Below are 19,835 nucleotides of genomic sequence, written 5' to 3'. Positions count from 1 at the left end.
TGCAAATCTGGGAAGAAATCCATCTGGTTTCTTCATCTGTCTTGCCAGACACTGTGATCTAGTTATTAGAACAATAGATGATGAGAAGAAACTTTAAGATTAAATTGTATTTTATGGTTACTAGGAGCTATGATGAATAAGAGTAAAAAGAATGTATATTTAACTAGTAGAAGAGATTAATGTTGTCTTGAAATAACTCCCCTTAATTTATCTGTAATATTTTAATAAATCTTTCCCATGCCATTAAATATTGGGATAGGAAAGATAACTTAAAGGGAAAGATTGTACTTACTAAAAAACAGGTATGTCTTTGAAACATATAATAATTATAAATTCTAAAACATTTGGTGAAGAGACTACTGCATCTGTTGGTTGTATGTCATTTAGTGCAGTGGAGTTTTGATCTCTGGTTAGTGATCTTGAGCTCTGCTATGATAAATTTAGGTATTCTGTATTATTTTTTAATGGAACATAAAGGATTTTTTTCCATGTCTTGCCTTCCTATCTTACTTATTAGAAATAATTTTGCACAAGGTATGTGGGTAGTATTAATATTAGGACTTATTTTTAATGGAAAAATCTTACTGATGCAAAAAGATTATAGCGTCCACTGAAGAATTCACTTAACTTCATTTATTTTGGCTGAAATGATGCAATTCAGTACTATACAGAAGAGACTAAAATTGTCTCAGTTGCCTTTATATATATGTAACAGGACATTTTGATGACAGGAGGGTTAATGTGCGTGAAGAAAAAGTGTATGTTGCTTAAATGTGCCAGATATCACACTTATATGTTGCAATGTAATATATGTGTGTGTTATTACCTGAAAGCCAAAACTTTGTAGATTGGGGTCTCAGAATTCCCCCAAATTGGCTTTGGCTTGGAAAGTGCCACAGTAGCTCAAAAAAAGGGAATCAATAGAGCTGTGTCTTTTACTTGATACCCAAAATGTGTTCTACCTCTGTGTTAATGAAGAGGAATATTAGGCTTTTTTTGAAAAGCATATTGATAATTTTTATTGAAATATTAAATATTTTTATTATACCTATTATACTGTTTATTTATACCTGTTATACTATTTATTTATTTATACATTTATTACACCATTATACATTATACCTGTAGACAACACTACAGTTCAAGGCTTAAAAAAGAGAGAAAGAAAAAAACCATGGTATTCTTGACTCAGTCTATACAGTGAGCGCCTTTGGGGGAAGTACAGGTTTTTGCATTCAAGGACCAGCTATACAAAATCATGCAAAAGAAATCCATGGAAAGCTACTAAATGTATAGAAACCATGTCTGGCTGATGAAGTCTCTGAGCTGCCAGTGGTTTGAGGTTCAGCGAGTATTCAGGAGCAGCATCATACATGCCTGCCGTGCTTCTATATGCTCCCCTGCTTCTGCTTATTGCCATAGTTAGTCCCTCAGTCGAAGCCGGTACAACTGCTCTGAAGTGCAGTATTTGGCTGTGACGCTTCTTTTTTTGCCACACAGGTTACTGCAATGTAGTGGAAGTTTCTGTTAGCAGTTAATACATGAAAACACTGGCTTTTGTTTACAGGACAGCTCTGCCTGATCCAAACCATTTAACAATTCACGTTAAATTTCATTGTTATGTTTTCATGCGTAGGGTCTGAGTAGCAAAGATCGTTAGGTGAGAAAAGAAACAGTTGTAATGCCTTTTCTGTCCCTATCTCATTTTATAAGCGGTAGCTTGTCCGTCAGAATTTTTCCTAGGTAGGAAGTGGTTGGATTTGGTATTGCTGGCTCTGGGCAGTGACGGAGGACCATAAGAGCTTCATTCGGGATGCACTGAAGGAACTTGCCTATCAGCTCATTGGCCCAGCACCTCTCATCTTTGAAACTCCTGTGGATCATAACAAGAATGCTATTAGAGGAAAGATTGTGGATATCTTTCACCATCTCGGCTCACCATCAAATGGATTTTCCATTGCTTGGAATTGGTATTAGGCTGTGCATTGGCAGAGGCTAATGTAGTTGCAGAGTGAATTTATCTTAGTAACTAATCCTTGCCACCTCCCTGTGAGGTGATTTGCTAAGTATTTGACAGATGGGGAGGCACGGGAGGGAGGGAGGGAGGGATGGCTTCAGAGCTGGGATTAGAGCGCTGATGTCCCAAGCTTCTGGTCCTGTGCTCTGCACAACCATGAGGCCAGCCTTTCCTACCCATCTCCTGTTACTCTCCTGGGGCAAATTCCTATAGAATGTTGTTAATAAAGACAACAGGGGAATAATCCTATTGTCCTAGTCAGGAGTGAAATTCATCTTTTATTTCTGTGGTATTGTATGCAATTTAATGCTAACGGTCAGGAGACCTTAAATAACCACATCAAACAGCCGATTCGGCGCCAGCCTTCCTTCTTATTTAGCTTAGTCTAAACTGACACCAAACTTTGAGACATTCCTCTCCTCCCACAGTGGAGAGCCGCTGGGATTTTTTTATACCACACATGGTTTTCCTCCTACATTTTCCTCCCGTGTCAGATATTCATACCCCCTTTAATAACCAGCAGGGGGATCATTACATTGAGCTACTGCCAAATGCATAATGACTGCTGCCTTTGCCTTACACAGTCACTGCACTACTGATATCCAATTCAGCATTGTAAAGTGCTTAGGGCTACCTTGGGGATGTGCTATATTAAACCCAACTATTCTAAATCCTATTTAATACAAAGAGATTTGGGGGGGGGAGGGGGGAGGGAGATTTAAAATTGTCGTTGGTCACCTATTTTCAACAAGTAAAAATACCTGGTCATTTAGGGCCCAATGCTGTCACTCAAGTCATAAATAGTCCCACTGATTTCAGTAGGGGTGCATGAAGGCGAGCACTCTGCTTACCACTGGGGGAGGCAGAATCGGGTCCTGTAGAAGCTGCAGCTGAGACGGTAAGTTTGCAAGGAGCTGATGAGGGTGAGTGCGCCCATTTCTGAATTCCGCTTACAAATGTTTTACAGTGAAAACAGGAAAGCGGAAACATGCTTCATATCCGACTAAAAATAAAGGTACTCTTAAACTTGTAAAAGACAACATTTTTATTTGAATGATATGACAGAGCTGCCACAGGAGTGTTACCTGCTATAAAGAAAGCTTAAGAATTATTACCTTTATTAGACCAGTGACACTGAGCTTTAGCCATACATTTCTAACTTCTGTCCCTCTACAGAGACAATTTTCTTTTCTTAAATAAACTGTCATGCTAGTGTTAATATATTGTTGGCTCCCTCATACTCTGAGAATACTGCTGATATAAAACATGTATATGTTAGATTGGTAATAGTATCTTTAGTGTAGCTGACTAGAACAAATGTGTTTCCCTCATGGCTGTGCTAATGTGATAAAGGAAAATTGGCTGTTCATCAGCTTTTGGCTGGGTAAAGACAGTAGAGATGGAACCACATTCTTTTTTATGCATTAATACCACTGAGAACTTTTCACTAGTTATATTTCATGTGCGGGCATGTTGTGCAAAGATGTTGTAAAACATGAGATAATGCTACAAATAACAAAGTAGAAAAGCCTGTATCTTTTATGATGATAACAGTCAAACACCAAATGACAGTAACAGGCTGTAAAAAATGTGATGCAGAAAAAAAATGCAATGTAACCACCATACACACATATACTTAGGCTCTTGCAAATAGGGCATCAGATGTTATAGAGGGCTTTGAATTAAAATTAAATAAAAAACTGTTGTATTTAGGTCATTGATGTGTCAACACAAAAGATAATTTAAAATGGAGAGATGTATTTTGAGTGGTGAAACTCATATGCAATAACTTTTTGAACAAATCTCAAGGCTTAGTAATTATGATAATAGCCTTCAAATTTCCATCAGTTGGAAGGGCAATAAATATTCCTGTCTAAATTTGGGAAATATTGAGTGAATCTGGAAATGGCAATAAAGCTCAGCATGCATCTGTGTGTTTGAAAGTGCAGTTTAAGGAGAAAAATTCATCTGTACAATTTTATGTGAAGCCTAAATAAATTAAAAAAAACATACAAAAATCTCCATATAATTTCATATTTTCTTTCTTAAAATACTGATAGACTCATTGCCTGAGGCACTGATGCTGATCATCTGAGCTCAGATTTACAGATAATTGTGTCTGTTTATCTTGGTCTGAAATTTGAAAGATTTTATTGTTGGAATAGCATTGTGAGTGCTTATGTTGTGGTTTTCAAACTGATATTTTTTCAGGTTCTGGCTTTCTTCTTTGCAACAAATTATTCTGGCTTGTAAACCTTTGTTTGTCCTCACATATATATTGTTCTTATGGAAGCAATTATTCCAGGTTTATTTTGTTTTGATTAGCATGGGTATCAAGACAGGCTAAAGCACTCTAGTTTTATTTGGCCCCTGTAGACACGATTCACCGGGCATCCATATCTGCAAAATGAAAATAACGCTCTGTAAATTGGCAACAACAAAACGATGTTTCAAAATCTGAAGGCTACCAAGCTCTCGTGAAATAAGCCTTATGCAAGCTAAATATTGCTAAAAATCAAGTAATTTCAGTTTTGCAAATAAATCACTTTCTGAAATAAATGAGATTAAGTTTATTCAGTAAACAATTCCACAGAGTTCAAAAGTTTTGAATAAGTTGAACTTAGTTTCTATAATTAACTACATTAATGGGAAGCTGACTATAGCCATGATGCCTCCAGTTTTCATTTTGTATGTGCCTGTAGTTTTTAAATGAGTATTGAATTTCAAAAAATGTAAGGCTGAAAGGCACTCCTATATTATTAAACTTTTTCTAATTTTATGTAACCTAAACATGAGGATTTTTAATGCAAAAAAGTACTTTGTAAAAGCTCAGCGTCTTGTGACTTTGTGGCGCTGGGAGAATGCCATAAAGTATTTCTATGAACGTTAGCTCAAATTTAAAATGAATTGGCAGGGAAGGGAACACTTGCAGAAAACAGTACCCTGGGGTGCTGGCTGAGTGCATATTCTTAGCCAAGGGTTCCCTTGGTGTAAGGGAATTACCCACTGGGTGTAAAGTAGATGTAGCTGGTTCCTATACCGTTCCCTTCAGCCCTTGTAGAAGGAAACATGCTGGGGTTAGGGAGGCATTTTGGAGGGGTGTTAGAGGCCTGGCTGAAACGTGCTGCATTTGGTTATCCTGAGTATGGTAGATAGCCCCTTGAGGCCTGTACGAGCTGATGTGTATGAGAAGAGCTCTGACAGCTGTAACATGTGCCCATGGCCTGAAGTGGTGAAGTAGCTGTAACCAGCCTCGTACCTTGTGAAACAGACCCTTCTCCTTTTCCTCTCTTACTCCTCCCCACCAGATCACTGTACTGTAGATTCTTCCTTGATTTAACCACTGCAGAAATCTTATACTTTGTGCATCTGAGCGATAATCTTATTAACTCGATACCTCTTTTCCGTCCATTCATTAGCAGTCTACTTTCAGTAGGCACCAAAAATGAAGACACGCAGCAAGTAGGTCGAAGTAATGTTAACGGTTAATCAATGATAGACACAACATATAGATTGCATAATGAAGCATGTGTTTGCCCATTTGCATTGATTCTATAGGTGCATCACAGCAGAATTAGTTTCTTCTTGAATGGCTGGGAAGATGACAACACACCTTTTGATTCAAGGATTCTTGTGGGAACAGTTGCAGATGCTGATGGTGCACTGCAAATTGGACAAAGTTTCACAGGTAAATCTTGTAGTATTTTAGTGGAATGCACTGGAATATTGAAAATAAGATGTGGACGATGTGGTTAAAAAAGTGTGTGTGGGTCATTTTAAGTTATCTATACGCTGAGAAGTAATATCTTCTTGCAGGAGAAAATTCCTATTGTACAATTAGCTTTCTCAAAAGATTGGCTGAAGGATAGAAATTTGGTAGGTAATCCTGTAGGTTCATAATTTACTCTATGCGTTACTGCATATAGGTAGGTTTTCCTGCGTTCTCCAAAATGTAGGTCTGTAAAGTGACACATTCCATAATTTACGATCACAGTTTTTCTGAGTGAATATATGAAGCTATTTCAGAACGGGATTGTGCATGACCACTAGACTACACTCCTCTCCAGAGTCAGGAATAGAGCTGAAGACTTCTGGCTGTTCATGTTCTTCAGTTCTATCGATACTCACGTAAACCACTAGCAGAATGAGAACCCCTCAGCCTATAGTAATGCCTGATAGTGTTACTCTTCATCTACATCTAGAATTTCATACGTACTACAGCATGACATGATCGTTGCAGAACAGCTGGGGGATGTTTTGTTGCTCTCCACAAATTCTTGGCTCTGCAGATGTAAGGACACTGACTTGCTCTTCAGGAACATGCAGAATTTGAAGCTAACTCCTAAATATAACTATATGTCACTTAAACAACTTTATTGTCCTCTTGGGCAAGAAAGTCATTCTGTGCCACATTTCTGAAAGCTTGTATTTAGAAATGTGTTTTGTTGTGATTTGATTCTGAATACTGGATAACTAATAAATGTATAAAAGAAAGGAATATTTTAAAATGCTTTGTATCTTTATTGTATAAATTGATAGGTACAGTTGTACCTACTGTATCTCTTCTCTAATTAGAGGTGGCACATGGACTGGCTCATTACTTCTGTCTAATGAGCCGATCCTTGTGCCACCTCTCTAATCAGAAAAGAGATAGGTACAAAATGTTCTTATAAAGTTATTATAAATCATTCTTTTTTATCAAAAAAAAATTAAGTCACTGCCCTCTATAGTTTTGTCCAGGTCCAAGATGGTTTCATTCGGGAGGGGCAATTGTGCAAAAGAGGTCTTTGACTACTGAATTAAAGGTGCTCTCATGCAGTGCAAAGCTGCCTTCTGCTCAGTAGATTATTTGTTTACAATATATTTTCTTAGGTTTAGAGCAATTTGTTGGAAGAATGCAAGATTTTCGATTTTACCCAGTGGCACTTACAAACAGGTAAATAACCTTTATTTTTGTAAAAAAAAAAAAAAATAGGAGTGTGGTGAGAAGAAAGAATATATAACAATATGCTTATCTTCCAAAGTATAGTGCTTTTCTGGTGTCTCCTTTAGATGATTGCTTATGAAGATGTAGTTTACTGATCCTCATTTCAAAGATGACTTTTAATCTAAAAAATCTTGAGTAATAATAAATTCAACAACTTAATGTTGTTTTGCTTTTGAACTGTTGCTTAACTATAGCTAGTATACATAGTAGTGAAACTCAACACTCAATAACAAGTGTGTGCTTTCCTTGTTATTGTTGTTCCTGTTACAGCCTGACTTAGTAAGTGTTCTTGCAGAGAGTAGATCCAGTTGCTAGATTTCAATGCTTATAAACTATCTAGGTGTTATCAACTCATCGTAATTCTGACATAATAGTATGTGCTCATAAGCTTAGTCCTGCTGGATAAGACTTGCCAAGCTTTCCCAGATCTCCATGTAAACTGTGGGGCGAGGAAGGGAGCATAGCGGGCCAGTCCAGTTTAGACCACTTTAATACTAGTGATCCAAGTGAAGAGGACAGGCACTCCAACTGGTCGGCATGCTGGTTTCGTGGCTGCGAGCTTGGCTCCTGTGCTTAGCAGTTCCTTTCCTCTAGTTTCAGCTTCCCCATGGTATCAGACGTCCATGTCGGGTGTTCTTGATGCTCCCCACACCCCACGCACACACCCCTACCCCGAGGTGCTCTTGTTTTGACTGTTCATTGCTTTCTATATTAGATTGTCACCAAAAGCCGCCAATGACTTTGCTAGCTCAGCCCACATAGCCCTGGGCAATTGCTTTGACTTCCTCCATCCCTGAGGCCAAATTACGGTTGCCACTGCAATTTCTGTGGCCCTCCAGCCTCCCTTCCTAGTGCATTACAAAGAAATGTTACCTTTGTTATCCAGCTCATGCTGGATTAATCTAGTCAATTCAAGCTGGCCAGAAGTAGTCAGGTCCTATTTGTCTGCGTGGTGCTTCTGGGTAGGCTACATGCAATGACACTTGTGACTGTAGACCTTAAGGCTACTTAATGATAGTCTTTCAATAAGATGTAGAGCGGTTTCCTAGGAGCTCAGCTGTCTGCAGGACATCAAGATGAACTGAGCTCCTGTGAATTTAAAGTATTAATATGAATCTGAATTCCAAGTTATGTGAAAATCATGTTGGTTGTATTCTTTCAGAGCAATGCTTGTCAAATCCTTTGAACTACAATTTAAGTCAGTGAAATGAATAAAGTTTAAAAATGGAAAGATAAGGTATTTTACAAAGTGTTGTGACCTAATGATGTCTTTGTAGATGTACTTTTATATCCACAAATAACTTGGTCCAAAATGTTTGTCTGGGATAAACTGAGAAGGAAAGTCTTGCCTGCACATCAATTAATTTAAGTCGATGGCTATCTAAAAGATCCTGTAACTTTGGGTTCTGTGGAATTTGTAGTGGCAGCTAACAAGTATTTATTTGCTTAATAAGTATACAAAAATTATGTTCTTACTGATAAAGTAGGAAAATGGGAAAAGTAAGAGTTTTTTAATTTGAAAATTCAGTATCTTCTAGGCTCACAAAATCCTTCTTTTACACCAGAGATGAACAGATAAAGGTTTAGGTAACCTGCCCATGTCGTTCATATATCTGCTTACCTACCTACCTACCTACCTATGTACCTATTTCAGTTGCTGATGTCAGAGGGAACTAAAGTGACTCAATGGCTTTGACATGGGCTGTAAGAAGCAACTAGAGTGATCACAGACTGGGGCAGCTAAAAAAGTGGTCATCTGTATTAAAGTTAGTTGAAAGTGAAAATATTTCTATCCAGGTTTTCTAAGGTGCGATGTGATATTGCTCAAGCTGGTCTTTTTGGAGGATTTGAGTGCAAACATTCAACTCATCTGTGGTTACAGGCAATACGCCAATGCTATGGTATGCTTAAGAACAGTGTCCAGATCACTGAGTGGAGTCAGACGTGACGCCGTAATAAAATGTTAAGAGTTCTTCTCCTTGCATCTAGGGCTGGATTCATCCTACCTAGCTTTAGACACCCCAACAAGGAGCTCATTTCCCTTGGCTCCGTATATGTCTGTGGAGCTCCATGTGTGTCTGTGGAGCAACGAAAGCAACTCCAGAGTGCTTCTTCACAGACACCTCCTGAAGGTGCCTGCTGCTTACCATTGATTACGTAGGGACCCTGGGTGGCCTGATTCCTAGCTGATTGCCTCATTTATGTGAGACGAAACCAGGGCTTTAGGGCTTCTACTATAATCTAAGCTGAATTTTGTTTAATCTATGAGCCTAGAGGCACAAAGTGGTACTTGTCCTTTTTTATCATGTATGTAATTACTTTTTTATATGCTGTGACAGAGACATTTTGGAAGTATTCTCTGGAAAATTTCCTCATCTGCATACCCAGTCTGAGTGCCGCTGTCCTGGAAGTCATCCCCGGGTACACCCATTGATACAGAGGTACTGCATCCCTAATGGTGCAGATGATACTACTAATGACAGAGTGCTGAGGTTGGATGTAGAAGCTCATCCTCTGTATTACATCAATGATGATGACATTGGGACCACCTGGATTTCATCTGTGTTTGCTAATACCGCAGGTCTGGATCATGGTGTTTCTATCACAATAGATTTACAAAATGGACAGTATCAGGTAATGAGAAGATTACATTTGCTATTCATTAAATCAAAACTAGGAAAAGGTTTTTATAGACATTTCATTACAATTTTGAGGAAATTCAAACCTTTATGCTTTAAGATGTTATCCTTAGGGGACGAGGAAGAAAACTTCCTTTATCAGTATGAAACAATGTAAAAGGCAACAGAATGCATTATGGTTCTTGTCATTCTCTTTTGATGTGCCTTGGCTGTTGTAACAAGCAGTAATCTAGAATAGATATACTAGAGTGGATATCCTCTGTGAAGACACCAATATTTAGAAATTGGTTGCTCCCTTTTAATGCCACTTTTGTAAATTTCAACTTCAATTTTAATTTCTATTGAAACTTGAGGTGTTTGTTTTATACCTTCTGGTAGGAAGCTGACTGCAGTCAAATGGAATTTAACATGTCTGCGGCATGCTGACATATCAGAGGGGATTTCTGTTTTGTAGATGTTCTGGAGATGGTAGTTTAGCCTCCTGAGGAATATGGAAGGAGAATACGATAAGCAGGCAAGGTTCCTGAAGAGGCCAGATTGCACCTAACACTTCACTATGCTGTTGAAGAGTGTCAGGATGTCTTAGAAGGAGGGACATATCAGTAGTGGGGATACATTCACAATAGGGGCTCTACCAAATTTCCGTGTATTCTTGCTAGCTTATCTTTTTTCTTTTTTGTCATTACTGGGGAGAAGGGAAAGAATATGATGACAGGTTTTGGCTACATAAGTAAGAATTAGTCCTTTAGTTAAAAGTGAGTTCAAATGTCTGTGAAGTTCTAAGACTTGGCTTATTTAACACATACACATTTCTGCATAAGCAGTATGCTGGGTGAAGTGCTCTTTAATGCAACACAGGGCATTTGAGATTCCAAGCTAAAAATAGGAAGATTCCTAAAAAAAAAAAAAAAAGAAAAAAAAATTACCTGTTATCAGACAAACAACTCATCAAATATTTGGCAACACAAAGCTATGCCCTTCATTTTTGCAAAAATAGTATTAATGTAACAAATCATGGACTTGACTTTGTAGCGCATTTTCAAATGGTCTTCAGGAAAAAGTGGAGTTCTGATGCAACGGTTCAGTTGTGTAATAATGTCTGAGAGATCAAAGAGCTTGTTTAACAAAAAAGGTTATCTTTGTTTTTAACTAGAAATATCTGGACTGAAATATTGGTTCTTTTTCTGCCTGTGAATGGTAAAGCAGACCATATTGTCACACTGAAAAAAAATAAGGTTATATTCTCATTGTTTTACAACTTAGCTATTAATATCAGTTTATAAATTTGTTATCTTCTTGTAGGTATTCTATATTATACTGCAGTTCTTTAGCCCACACCCTGAAGTAATAAGAATTGAAAGGAAAAAAAGAGATGAACTAAACTGGGAAGACTGGCAGTATTTTGCTAAAAATTGCAGTATTTTTGGAATGGATAACAATGGACCTCTGGAAAAACCAGACTCTGTCAACTGTCTGCAGCTTCCTAGGTATGAGTGGGTATTATCTGCATAATACAGATGCTTTGAACAGGTAACATCCTGACACAATTCATTTCTATGTCCCAATGAGATAGAATCTTTTAATTTGGTATACTCATTTATTATGGGCTGCTGAGTATATAAAAGATCTCAAATCTGACCTTTCGATTGAAGATTGCCAAAAGGTCATCTGTCATTTTTATCAGATTTCAGACACTGAGAAATGTGACACAATTGATTCCTCTGTTATTTTTGAGCTAGACTTTTGAAATTTTACATGCTTGTTTTTTGGGGGGCTATTGTCAGTAGAATTACAGCACATTGAGATGAAGAGTGGAGGAAGGTACTGATATAACAGATTATTTAAAACAATCTAGTGAATGTGAAAGTATTCCTTATGATCTCCAAGAGTGCAACTTGTTCTGAAGCTTAGAAGAGAGGCCAAACTTAAGTACAAAAGCCAATCATTCAGCCTTACTACTAATCATGCAAAAAATGTAAGAAATGGGTTGAAAATTGTATCTTGAAGCTTTCTAATCTTTCTAAGCAAGAACCAAAATAAAACTGGGGCGGGGCGAGAAGACAGTTACCATGTGCAAATTTAAAAATAGATAATATGTACAATATACAGTTCATAAATATAGTGTATAACATATATAATATATAGTTACTATATATTATAATTTTACACACACACATGCGTGTATGTACATATATATATTTGAATCTATACCACTACATATATTCAAATGCACCATCTCTTGCCTGATTTCAGATGCCAGTCAGTATTAGGCTTGTTTAGTACTTGCCTGGAAATCAGTCAGAAAATACAGTACCAGGTGCTGTAGGCATTTTGCTTTTTCTGTTGTTTCACTTTTGCTACCTTCCTAAGACTTTTCAAACGTCAGCATCTTTGTTCTCCAGGAGTTCAGTATTCTGAGGAGAGGAGCATAAGGTCATCTGAGTTACACCAGTTTTCAGCAAAGGACTTTGAGCTTTATTGCTGATCCTTGGAGCAGAGGGTAGAGGAGAAGGGAAATCTCTTAAGTAAGCCAAACGTTTTTGGATAAATAACCCGAATGAGGTGTAATGCCTTTTTCAACCCAGAAATATGTATTTGTGTATTTTCTAAAAAGAACTGAGGAGTTAAGTATGAACTGTTTCCATAAATGTTTTGTAAGTAGCACTGTTTCTCCCCTTCGATTACGACGTAAATGATTATAAGAAGTGATATGAATGAATGATTTTGGGTACAGCTGATGTACAGAAAGCTTTGATTAAAAGATAAGAAATATACCCTGTAATGGTGAGTATTCTGTGTACTCAAAGAGAAGTTACTGTTGGAACAGTGCTCCAAATCTGTCAGTGGTGTAGCAGAGTTCCCCGCTGAGACTTTTATAGGAGGGGAAGGTAATTTTATTGTAAAACAAAACTGGTTTCTTGCTCTCTCTCTTTCTCTCTCATACCCACATACTTGTAAGTGCCAAGATGTGTCCAAATTGTCTGTCCAGGATTTAGACACCAGTGTGCTTGTATCCTGGTGGACCTAGCCAGGACTCCTTGGGTTGGTATGGAAGGCAAGTGACCTTCGCTTTGAAATCCTTACTGTGGCTTGAGGGTTCCTGGTTTGGTGACCACATGCTAGTACTGAATGGACTCTTCTGAGTCTTTTGGGAGATGAAAGCAATTAAGGTTTTTGTTTCTCTATCCTGTACCGCCTCTGTAAGTTAGGAGTTGCTCACTGTCCTTTATCCCCCCCTATCAGAGGCTTGAGTCTTTGCTTAGTCTGAATATTGGCTGACCCTTGTTTTAGGATCTCCTTTGTTTTCCTGGTTTCCTGAGAAGCTGTGTGTAGATGACCTGCTTATCTAGGTGCCATCAGCCTTACAGTCCATCTGCTGTTCCTTCTGGTGCTTCCATACCAAGCTGGTGTCATTCGTCTGCTGTTCATACCCGTCTTAACGTTTCCATTACAGCTCTATATGTCATGGAAGAAAAATACTTTATTTAACTTTCTGCAGAGGGGAAGAGAGGACAGTATCCCCCAGAGAAACATACAGATATATTCCACTGAGACGTTTGTGAGGCACTGACCTGGATAGGGGCACAGTAAATTCAAAGATCCTTCGTGAAGACAGAGGCGTATGACTCAGCAGACCTAGTCTAACTACGAATCTCATCTTTCAAAAGCTCAGAGATATTTTGAAGTGATGAGAATTACAGTTTTTGAATGTTGTATGTCAAGTGCCAGGTGATACCGTGGGATACCTATTTTTAATGAGCCCATGTAGGTGTGCATATAAGCAGGCATTCTTGCCTCTTGCGGAGGCAAGTTCTACTTGTAGCTAAACTCTGCCCAGTAAATACACCAACATGAGATACGATTCATACCAAATTGTGCAAATGTTGCAGTTATATATACTTGTTTACTCAGCCTTTGCTTGAATTCTCAGGACTGTCCTTCCCCTTCTTGGGCTTAAATACACAGTTTTATTCTCAATCCTGCTGCATTCCATTAAATTCTCTTGCACTTTGCTCACTGGAAGGTGGCATGTGTTTCTAACTCTGCTCACTCATTGAATGAGGTGATACAGTCCAGTGACTCTGTAATTCAAAATATAATTGTTTCTGTATGTTTTTTATATGTGTTTAGCAGATATATAATTAACAATATGGGCATGTTAATTATCATGTTAGTCATCTGCACGATTTCCTTATGTAGTTCATGTTTCTCAAAGACATTGTGTTAAACTTTTTGAAAACTGAGTGCAGATGACACTGTATCAGTCACACTTTATTCATATTTTGAAGTTGCCCTTTAGAGGCTTTACTCTTAATTGGAAACTTAGGGTCTGGAGAAGAGCATGGCAGTTTGGGGAAAAACAGACATATAGAGGACATTTCTTTTTCTCTGCTTGAATTCTGGTGACTGGGAATCCACTGACATAATTTTCCCCAGAAACCACAAAAAAACCTATGCACGGTTAAGTGGAGACCCTCTCTGAGGAAAAGGGTATTAGGAGGTAGCATCTGTAAAATATATGATATTTTGATTTTCATTTGTCTTCCTCTCTTTTTAAACAGCTTTACACCGTATTCCCGTGGTAATCTAACTTTTAGTGTTCTTACCCCGGAACCAAATCACCGACCTGGTTACAATGATTTTTACAATACTCCATCTCTCCAAGAATTTGTAAAAGCTACACAAGTGAGGATTCATCTCGGTGGCCAGTATCATACTAATGAGTCTTGGGTAAATTTTAGGCATAGATACTATGGAGTTAATGAAGTTACAGTCAGCGGAAGGTAGGTGTTATGGAACTCTTTCCCCCACCCATCTCTGCCTCCGACTATTAAAGCTGTGCAAAGTATATAATGACCTGCCTAAAATTTAATGAAGTTGTTCTGCTTTTACATTTATGAATGAGAAGGGAATTTGGTCTGAAGCAGTGCATCAAGTTTGAAATGATTGGTGTACTGTTTTTTTAAAACATTTGCTCACATGTTATTTTAAAATTAATTATACTTATTACACAAATCTGTCAAAAGCAGTCCTTTCCTTGGAATTACCAATGCCTCTAAGCAAAGGCTTATGATTGAAACCATGGCTTGTGCTTTACTTCAGTAGCTCTTCCAAATTTCATTATAGATTCCCAGACATGGCAATTTTAACAGTCTTAATGCAGAGCTCATTCTTTGTTTTAGCTGTAGTTTTCCTTTTAAAACTGGGCAGCTGTCAGTAAGAGTGTTACATTATCTGTGACTGACAACTTTATTGTATATGATAAGTGTGCTGTCTTGTGAAAGGACTAATTATGCCCTGTAAATAATATGCAAATTTGGCAATGAAATAGTTTTCCAAGAAACATATGGTGCAGATTTTTGTTAATAAGTATTATTCCTGAAATTATTTTGGTAGTTCTCATTTTGAGAGAAAGCACCCCATTAGAGGTCACATTTACATTAAAATTTTCTACACTACTAATATGTTTTTATTCTTGATTTACATGTGTTATGATAATGCTTTCACTAAAACAGCTACAGTCTTGGTGACTATGTAACAGTAAAATAATTTCAGCTATAGTTTGCAAAGCTACACCATGCCTCCAGAAGAGCAGCCCTTCGGGTAGAGTGGGATGGTTATTGCCTATTAACTAATATCTAGACAGATTTTATTTTAGTAAGAAACTGACTTTTTAACTGAGATCAAAATGGGTTAAACTAGAAAATTATGCTTGATACAGTTAAGATTTCTTGAAAAACTATAGCCACACTGTAAGGCTTAATATTGATGAGTAATTGCCATTTATTTAGTAAAGTTTTACATATTAATATTATATACTGAAATATAGTTTTCATTACGTATTATATAAGTAGCTCTATTATATAGTAGCTCTACTACATGCTGGTTTTTATTTTCTCGGAAAGCAATTGATACTTACAAATATGTTGAGCAAAGTAGTCTTTTGTAGGTTACAGCACTTTAAGAACATTCTCTTTGGTGTTTATTTGTTCTTAACAAAGAACCAGACTATGTAATACACAAAATTGTCTTTGTGACCATGTTATATATTGTTGGACAGATGCGTTTCCATGTTTTAATTTTTTCTTCACTGCCTATTGTTCTTTCAGGTGTAATTGTCATGGCCATGCTGATAATTGCGACGTAGCTATGGAACCATATAGGTGCCTGTGTGTCAAGGAAAGCTATACAGAAGGAAATAATGTTAGTATCTACGTCACCTATGAACAGCCTCAAAATTGGGATTTTAGTCCTGGGAAAGAGTGTGTGTATGCGTATGTGTGTTAGTGTGGTCCTAGGTCTTATAGGGAAACTTTCCATAGCAGGGTGTGCATAAAATAAGGACACAAAAAACTTCTCCCCACCCCACCCCCCCCGTCACCAAAAGCCATTCCACCACAGACCATTAGGAGTGCTGTGTTCAGGGATTTGGTTTCTTGTTAGAGGATTATGCCACTTTCAAACATTACATGGAAACCTGAATTTAGACTGTCAGCCTCTGACAAAGATTATGGCTCTGCCTGCTGTATCAACTATCAAATGATCTGTAGAGCGAGAAGGTAATGAAGACCCAATGTTCACAGCAGGTGTGCTTCAGGGATTTTTTTTTTTTTTTTTTACTCTACAGTAGTTTTAGTTTGGTCCTATGGCCTCCAGACCCATTCAGTAGATGGAGCGCAGTAGGCACAGTCCTGGAGTTCAGCTTCCAATTTAGTTTCATTTGAAAGGGAACAGTTCAAATGGTCCAAGACAGCTCCATGACGCAAACCAAAGCACAGTAAATGCAGAAAATTTGGAGATTTGCTTCAAAACTGCATGCCTAATCCAAGGTAAAACGCTGACTTAGATTTACCTTCTGATACTTGGAACATCTGTAGATACTTGGGACATCTGTAGATTGCAGTCTCTGACTTCAGCTAAGAATGAGATCTTTTAATGCAGTTTTACAAAATATGTCTAACATAAGAAGAGTTAAAACATTTTGGACTTGATTTTAAATGTCTCTTGCACAGTTGATCACAGTTAAGAAAATACTGAGACATGCCTATACATATTTATTTGGAAGTTCTTTTCTGGGGGGTTTTATTCATTATTTTGATCTAAGGAGTGATTTGGGTAGTGGCTTTTTAAAACACTGAAAATTGAGCTTTGACCTTATTTATTTAAGGACAGCCTGGAAATAACAATTTCCCATACTTTTTACAGTCATATATGACATTTGGTTTTCTTTAAAATAATCTGTAGTAGCAACATGATTGTTCTAATAACAGAACAAACTTAATATTACTTTTTACTGCTCTGTATTTTCAGATAGTCGATATTAAGGTTAAGTTTCTTGGAATTAATTAAAAGGCCATATTAAAAAATCTAGATACAATCTAGAAAATACATTCTTATCATTGCTTTGCTCTGCTCTTAATAACAGCATTTCTCAATAAAGAGGGATTTTGTGAAGTGTAGTGTGTAGTTGAAACTTACTAAGTTGCAAAATTACAATTTTCCTACTAGTTTTATAATTCTTGGCCACGGGAGAACCAAGATGGGGATATTTGGTATAAGTCAAGGTCTTCTAGAGAAATATGTAGAAGAGAGCTTAGAAAAATGGAAAAGATTCTGTCCCTAGATTAATTATTTATCTCAAAAAAAACCAAGAAAGAAAAAGAAAAGAAGATGAGGTTAAGAAAGAATGAGTTACATTGAAAGAATGAATCCCACAATCCCACTGAATGTTAGATTTCCATCATGAGTACGTGTTGTGTTCCTTGCCTACATTTAAGCATTTTGGAAATAGGCTTTCTAAAAATTAAGAGGAGGTTATGGAATAGCAACAGCAGTAGCAAAGGGGAGACTAATCTCACATCAAAAAACTCCCAAGCAGTCTGTGCTTGCTAGAACAGAGCAGTAGGTGTTAACCTGAGTGCATTTGATACTGCGCTTACGATCATGTGAAAGATCTTTGTAAAAATTTCATAGGGGATCTAAGTTTTCTAGTTTTTTAAGCAGAAGTGTAGGATCTACAGTCTAAATGGGATTTGAACAGAAATTTGAAGTTTTTAGATGGGTCAAATTAAAAAAAAAATTCAAACTGACAATGTCTCTTTAATTAGAACACACATTGTGAAATGTTACTTTGTAGGGATTAATTATAAATATTTAATAAGATCTGGAAGTTCACCAAGCACTCTTGCAAGACTTATGCTACCTTGTGAAAACAAACCAAATACATTTTAATGATTTATCTGCCTTATCAGATATTTTTTGTCGATGTTAATGGGTTGTTCCAGCGAGCGTCACGTTTTTGATTTTGCATATATGCATTGTAACTATAATTGAAATGCTTGAATTAACTGTATTAATTCAGAGTAGAATAAGGTGGTTGTTTAATTATTTTCCTCATTCTTTAATGACCGTGTCAGTATCTACTCAATATGAAATAAAATAGAAGTAGTAATAAAATAGGATTAATATTTGCAAATATATCACTAATTACTTGAATTTTATCAAGGATTTACATGAAATCCAAACAACTTAAAGGTTTTGATTTTTTGTAAGGCAAAAACTTAAAAGCAAAGCCAAAGTCCATACTGATTTTTGACTATCATTGGCATTGATAAAACTCTTGTCTTATAGACCTGCACCTATGTTTCTCAGGCTCCCACCCCAGTGAACTAGGCATTTATTATTTTTTTATTACTATTTTGGATACAATTAAGCATTTGATGAAGGAACTTTCCAAATATAAACTTTTTTGGGGGGGAGGGGGCAAATTTTTTTGAGACAAAATTGCACTGTGAGCAAACAGTCTTTTCTTAACTTTTGTCCTGTGCTAGCAGTGAGTCAGTCACCACAACTGAGGGTGTATAAGAAGGGTTTTGGTTTGGGGTTTTTTTTAGTATCTTGGTCCAGAAATCAGAGATCCCTTGACAAGCTCTTAACATATGGCAGAGTATGTCCTTGTCACATTTATACTTAATACAACTAAAATTACCATCTTGAATTTATCTGGCGTATACATCTGGATAGCTGTTGCGCAGCAAAGCAATACCAGAATCTAAAAATTTGCATAATTCATTACAAATGGAAATCTTAGTTTAGTTATTTGCATCACCATGTTATGAAATTTGACATACCAAATGGAATTTCTTTTTTTTTTTTTTTTTTTGAGTTCTGTTTTGATGAAGAAATATGTTGCTATGAAATATGAAATGATGGGAAGAAGGGAATGCTTAAGAAGGACTTGCAGATGTTGAGAGACCAGATTAAGAAAGAAGAGGAAATAAATCCTCACAGAGCTTGTCTCTCATCTTATGAAAAAAATGTTCAGCTTCTTCACTTACAAAGTGTTCTGTAAATGCCTTGTGTCCTGCTTTGGGAAATAGCTCTGCCTTTTACAAATGGAAACTGAGGCACCAAGAGTTAGACTCTGGATTTTGGTAACATTTATATGCAAAGATTAATTTATAGACATGAGTAATAGTATGTTCAAAAACTTTGCATGATGTCACATGAAAAAACGGAAACAGCCCATGAAAAAAGAAGACAATCGAACAAGGTCAGCCTTACCTTACAGCCTCAGAGCCTCCTTTAAATCGGTCATACAGAACTTAATAGACAAAGGTAATGGCAAAATATACAGGAATAATTGTAGAAATAATAATAGAAAATAGAATTTAAAATAAATAAAGCAACTCTGATAAATGCTTGAGAGGGTATGAATGGAAGTGAGAGTGTGACGGGATACAGTAAAGGCTTCAGGTCTTCAGAGTTTTCCGTGCAGATAATTAATGGTCTTAAACATCTGCTGTCTGAAAACTGGATATGGCATTGTTGATTTACCAAGAATTGGATAAATAAGGCTTTTTATGTTGTTACAGAAGAATCTGTCTAAATCTTAGTTAAAGGTCAATCTGTATCATCATGTTAGATGTTCGAATTAATGACACATAGTACCTGAGGAGCTGTAAATATTAACTGTAGTAAGTGGTCACTCACTTAATAACAAAGACTTCTAGCTTGCAGAAGCAAGCAAGCTAGCAAAAAATGCACTTTTTGGTAAGCTCTGTGCCATAATTTGTGTATCCAGAGGATAGGCCTGGGCAGAAGCTGGTTATATCAGAATAAAACAAAGGAAATCAAGTAGGCAGATGGTTGACTGGAGTTTTAGGAAACAGCAAGCAGAAAGGCACCTAGT

At 37.0% G+C, this 19,835-nt stretch overlaps 1 protein-coding gene across 1 annotated transcript in view; it reads left to right on the top strand.

Annotated features, from left to right (window-relative positions):
* USH2A (usherin) overlaps positions 1–19,835 on the top strand; it is a 405,495-nt gene that overhangs the window by 29,263 nt on the left and 356,397 nt on the right. The window contains exons 3-8 of the mRNA XM_076334572.1: positions 5,576–5,705; positions 6,890–6,953; positions 9,344–9,638; positions 10,946–11,130; positions 14,206–14,427; positions 15,754–15,847. Of these exons, the coding sequence (XP_076190687.1) occupies positions 5,576–5,705; positions 6,890–6,953; positions 9,344–9,638; positions 10,946–11,130; positions 14,206–14,427; positions 15,754–15,847 (990 nt within the window). The remainder of the gene's footprint in view (positions 1–5,575; positions 5,706–6,889; positions 6,954–9,343; positions 9,639–10,945; positions 11,131–14,205; positions 14,428–15,753; positions 15,848–19,835) is intronic.

The sequence above is a fragment of the Aptenodytes patagonicus genome, chromosome 3, assembly GCF_965638725.1.
Source record: "Aptenodytes patagonicus chromosome 3, bAptPat1.pri.cur, whole genome shotgun sequence".
Classification (NCBI taxonomy): Eukaryota; Metazoa; Chordata; class Aves; order Sphenisciformes; family Spheniscidae; genus Aptenodytes; species Aptenodytes patagonicus.
The sequence above is the reverse complement of the archived record's forward strand: the minus strand, read 5'-3'. Positions and strand labels throughout refer to the sequence as shown.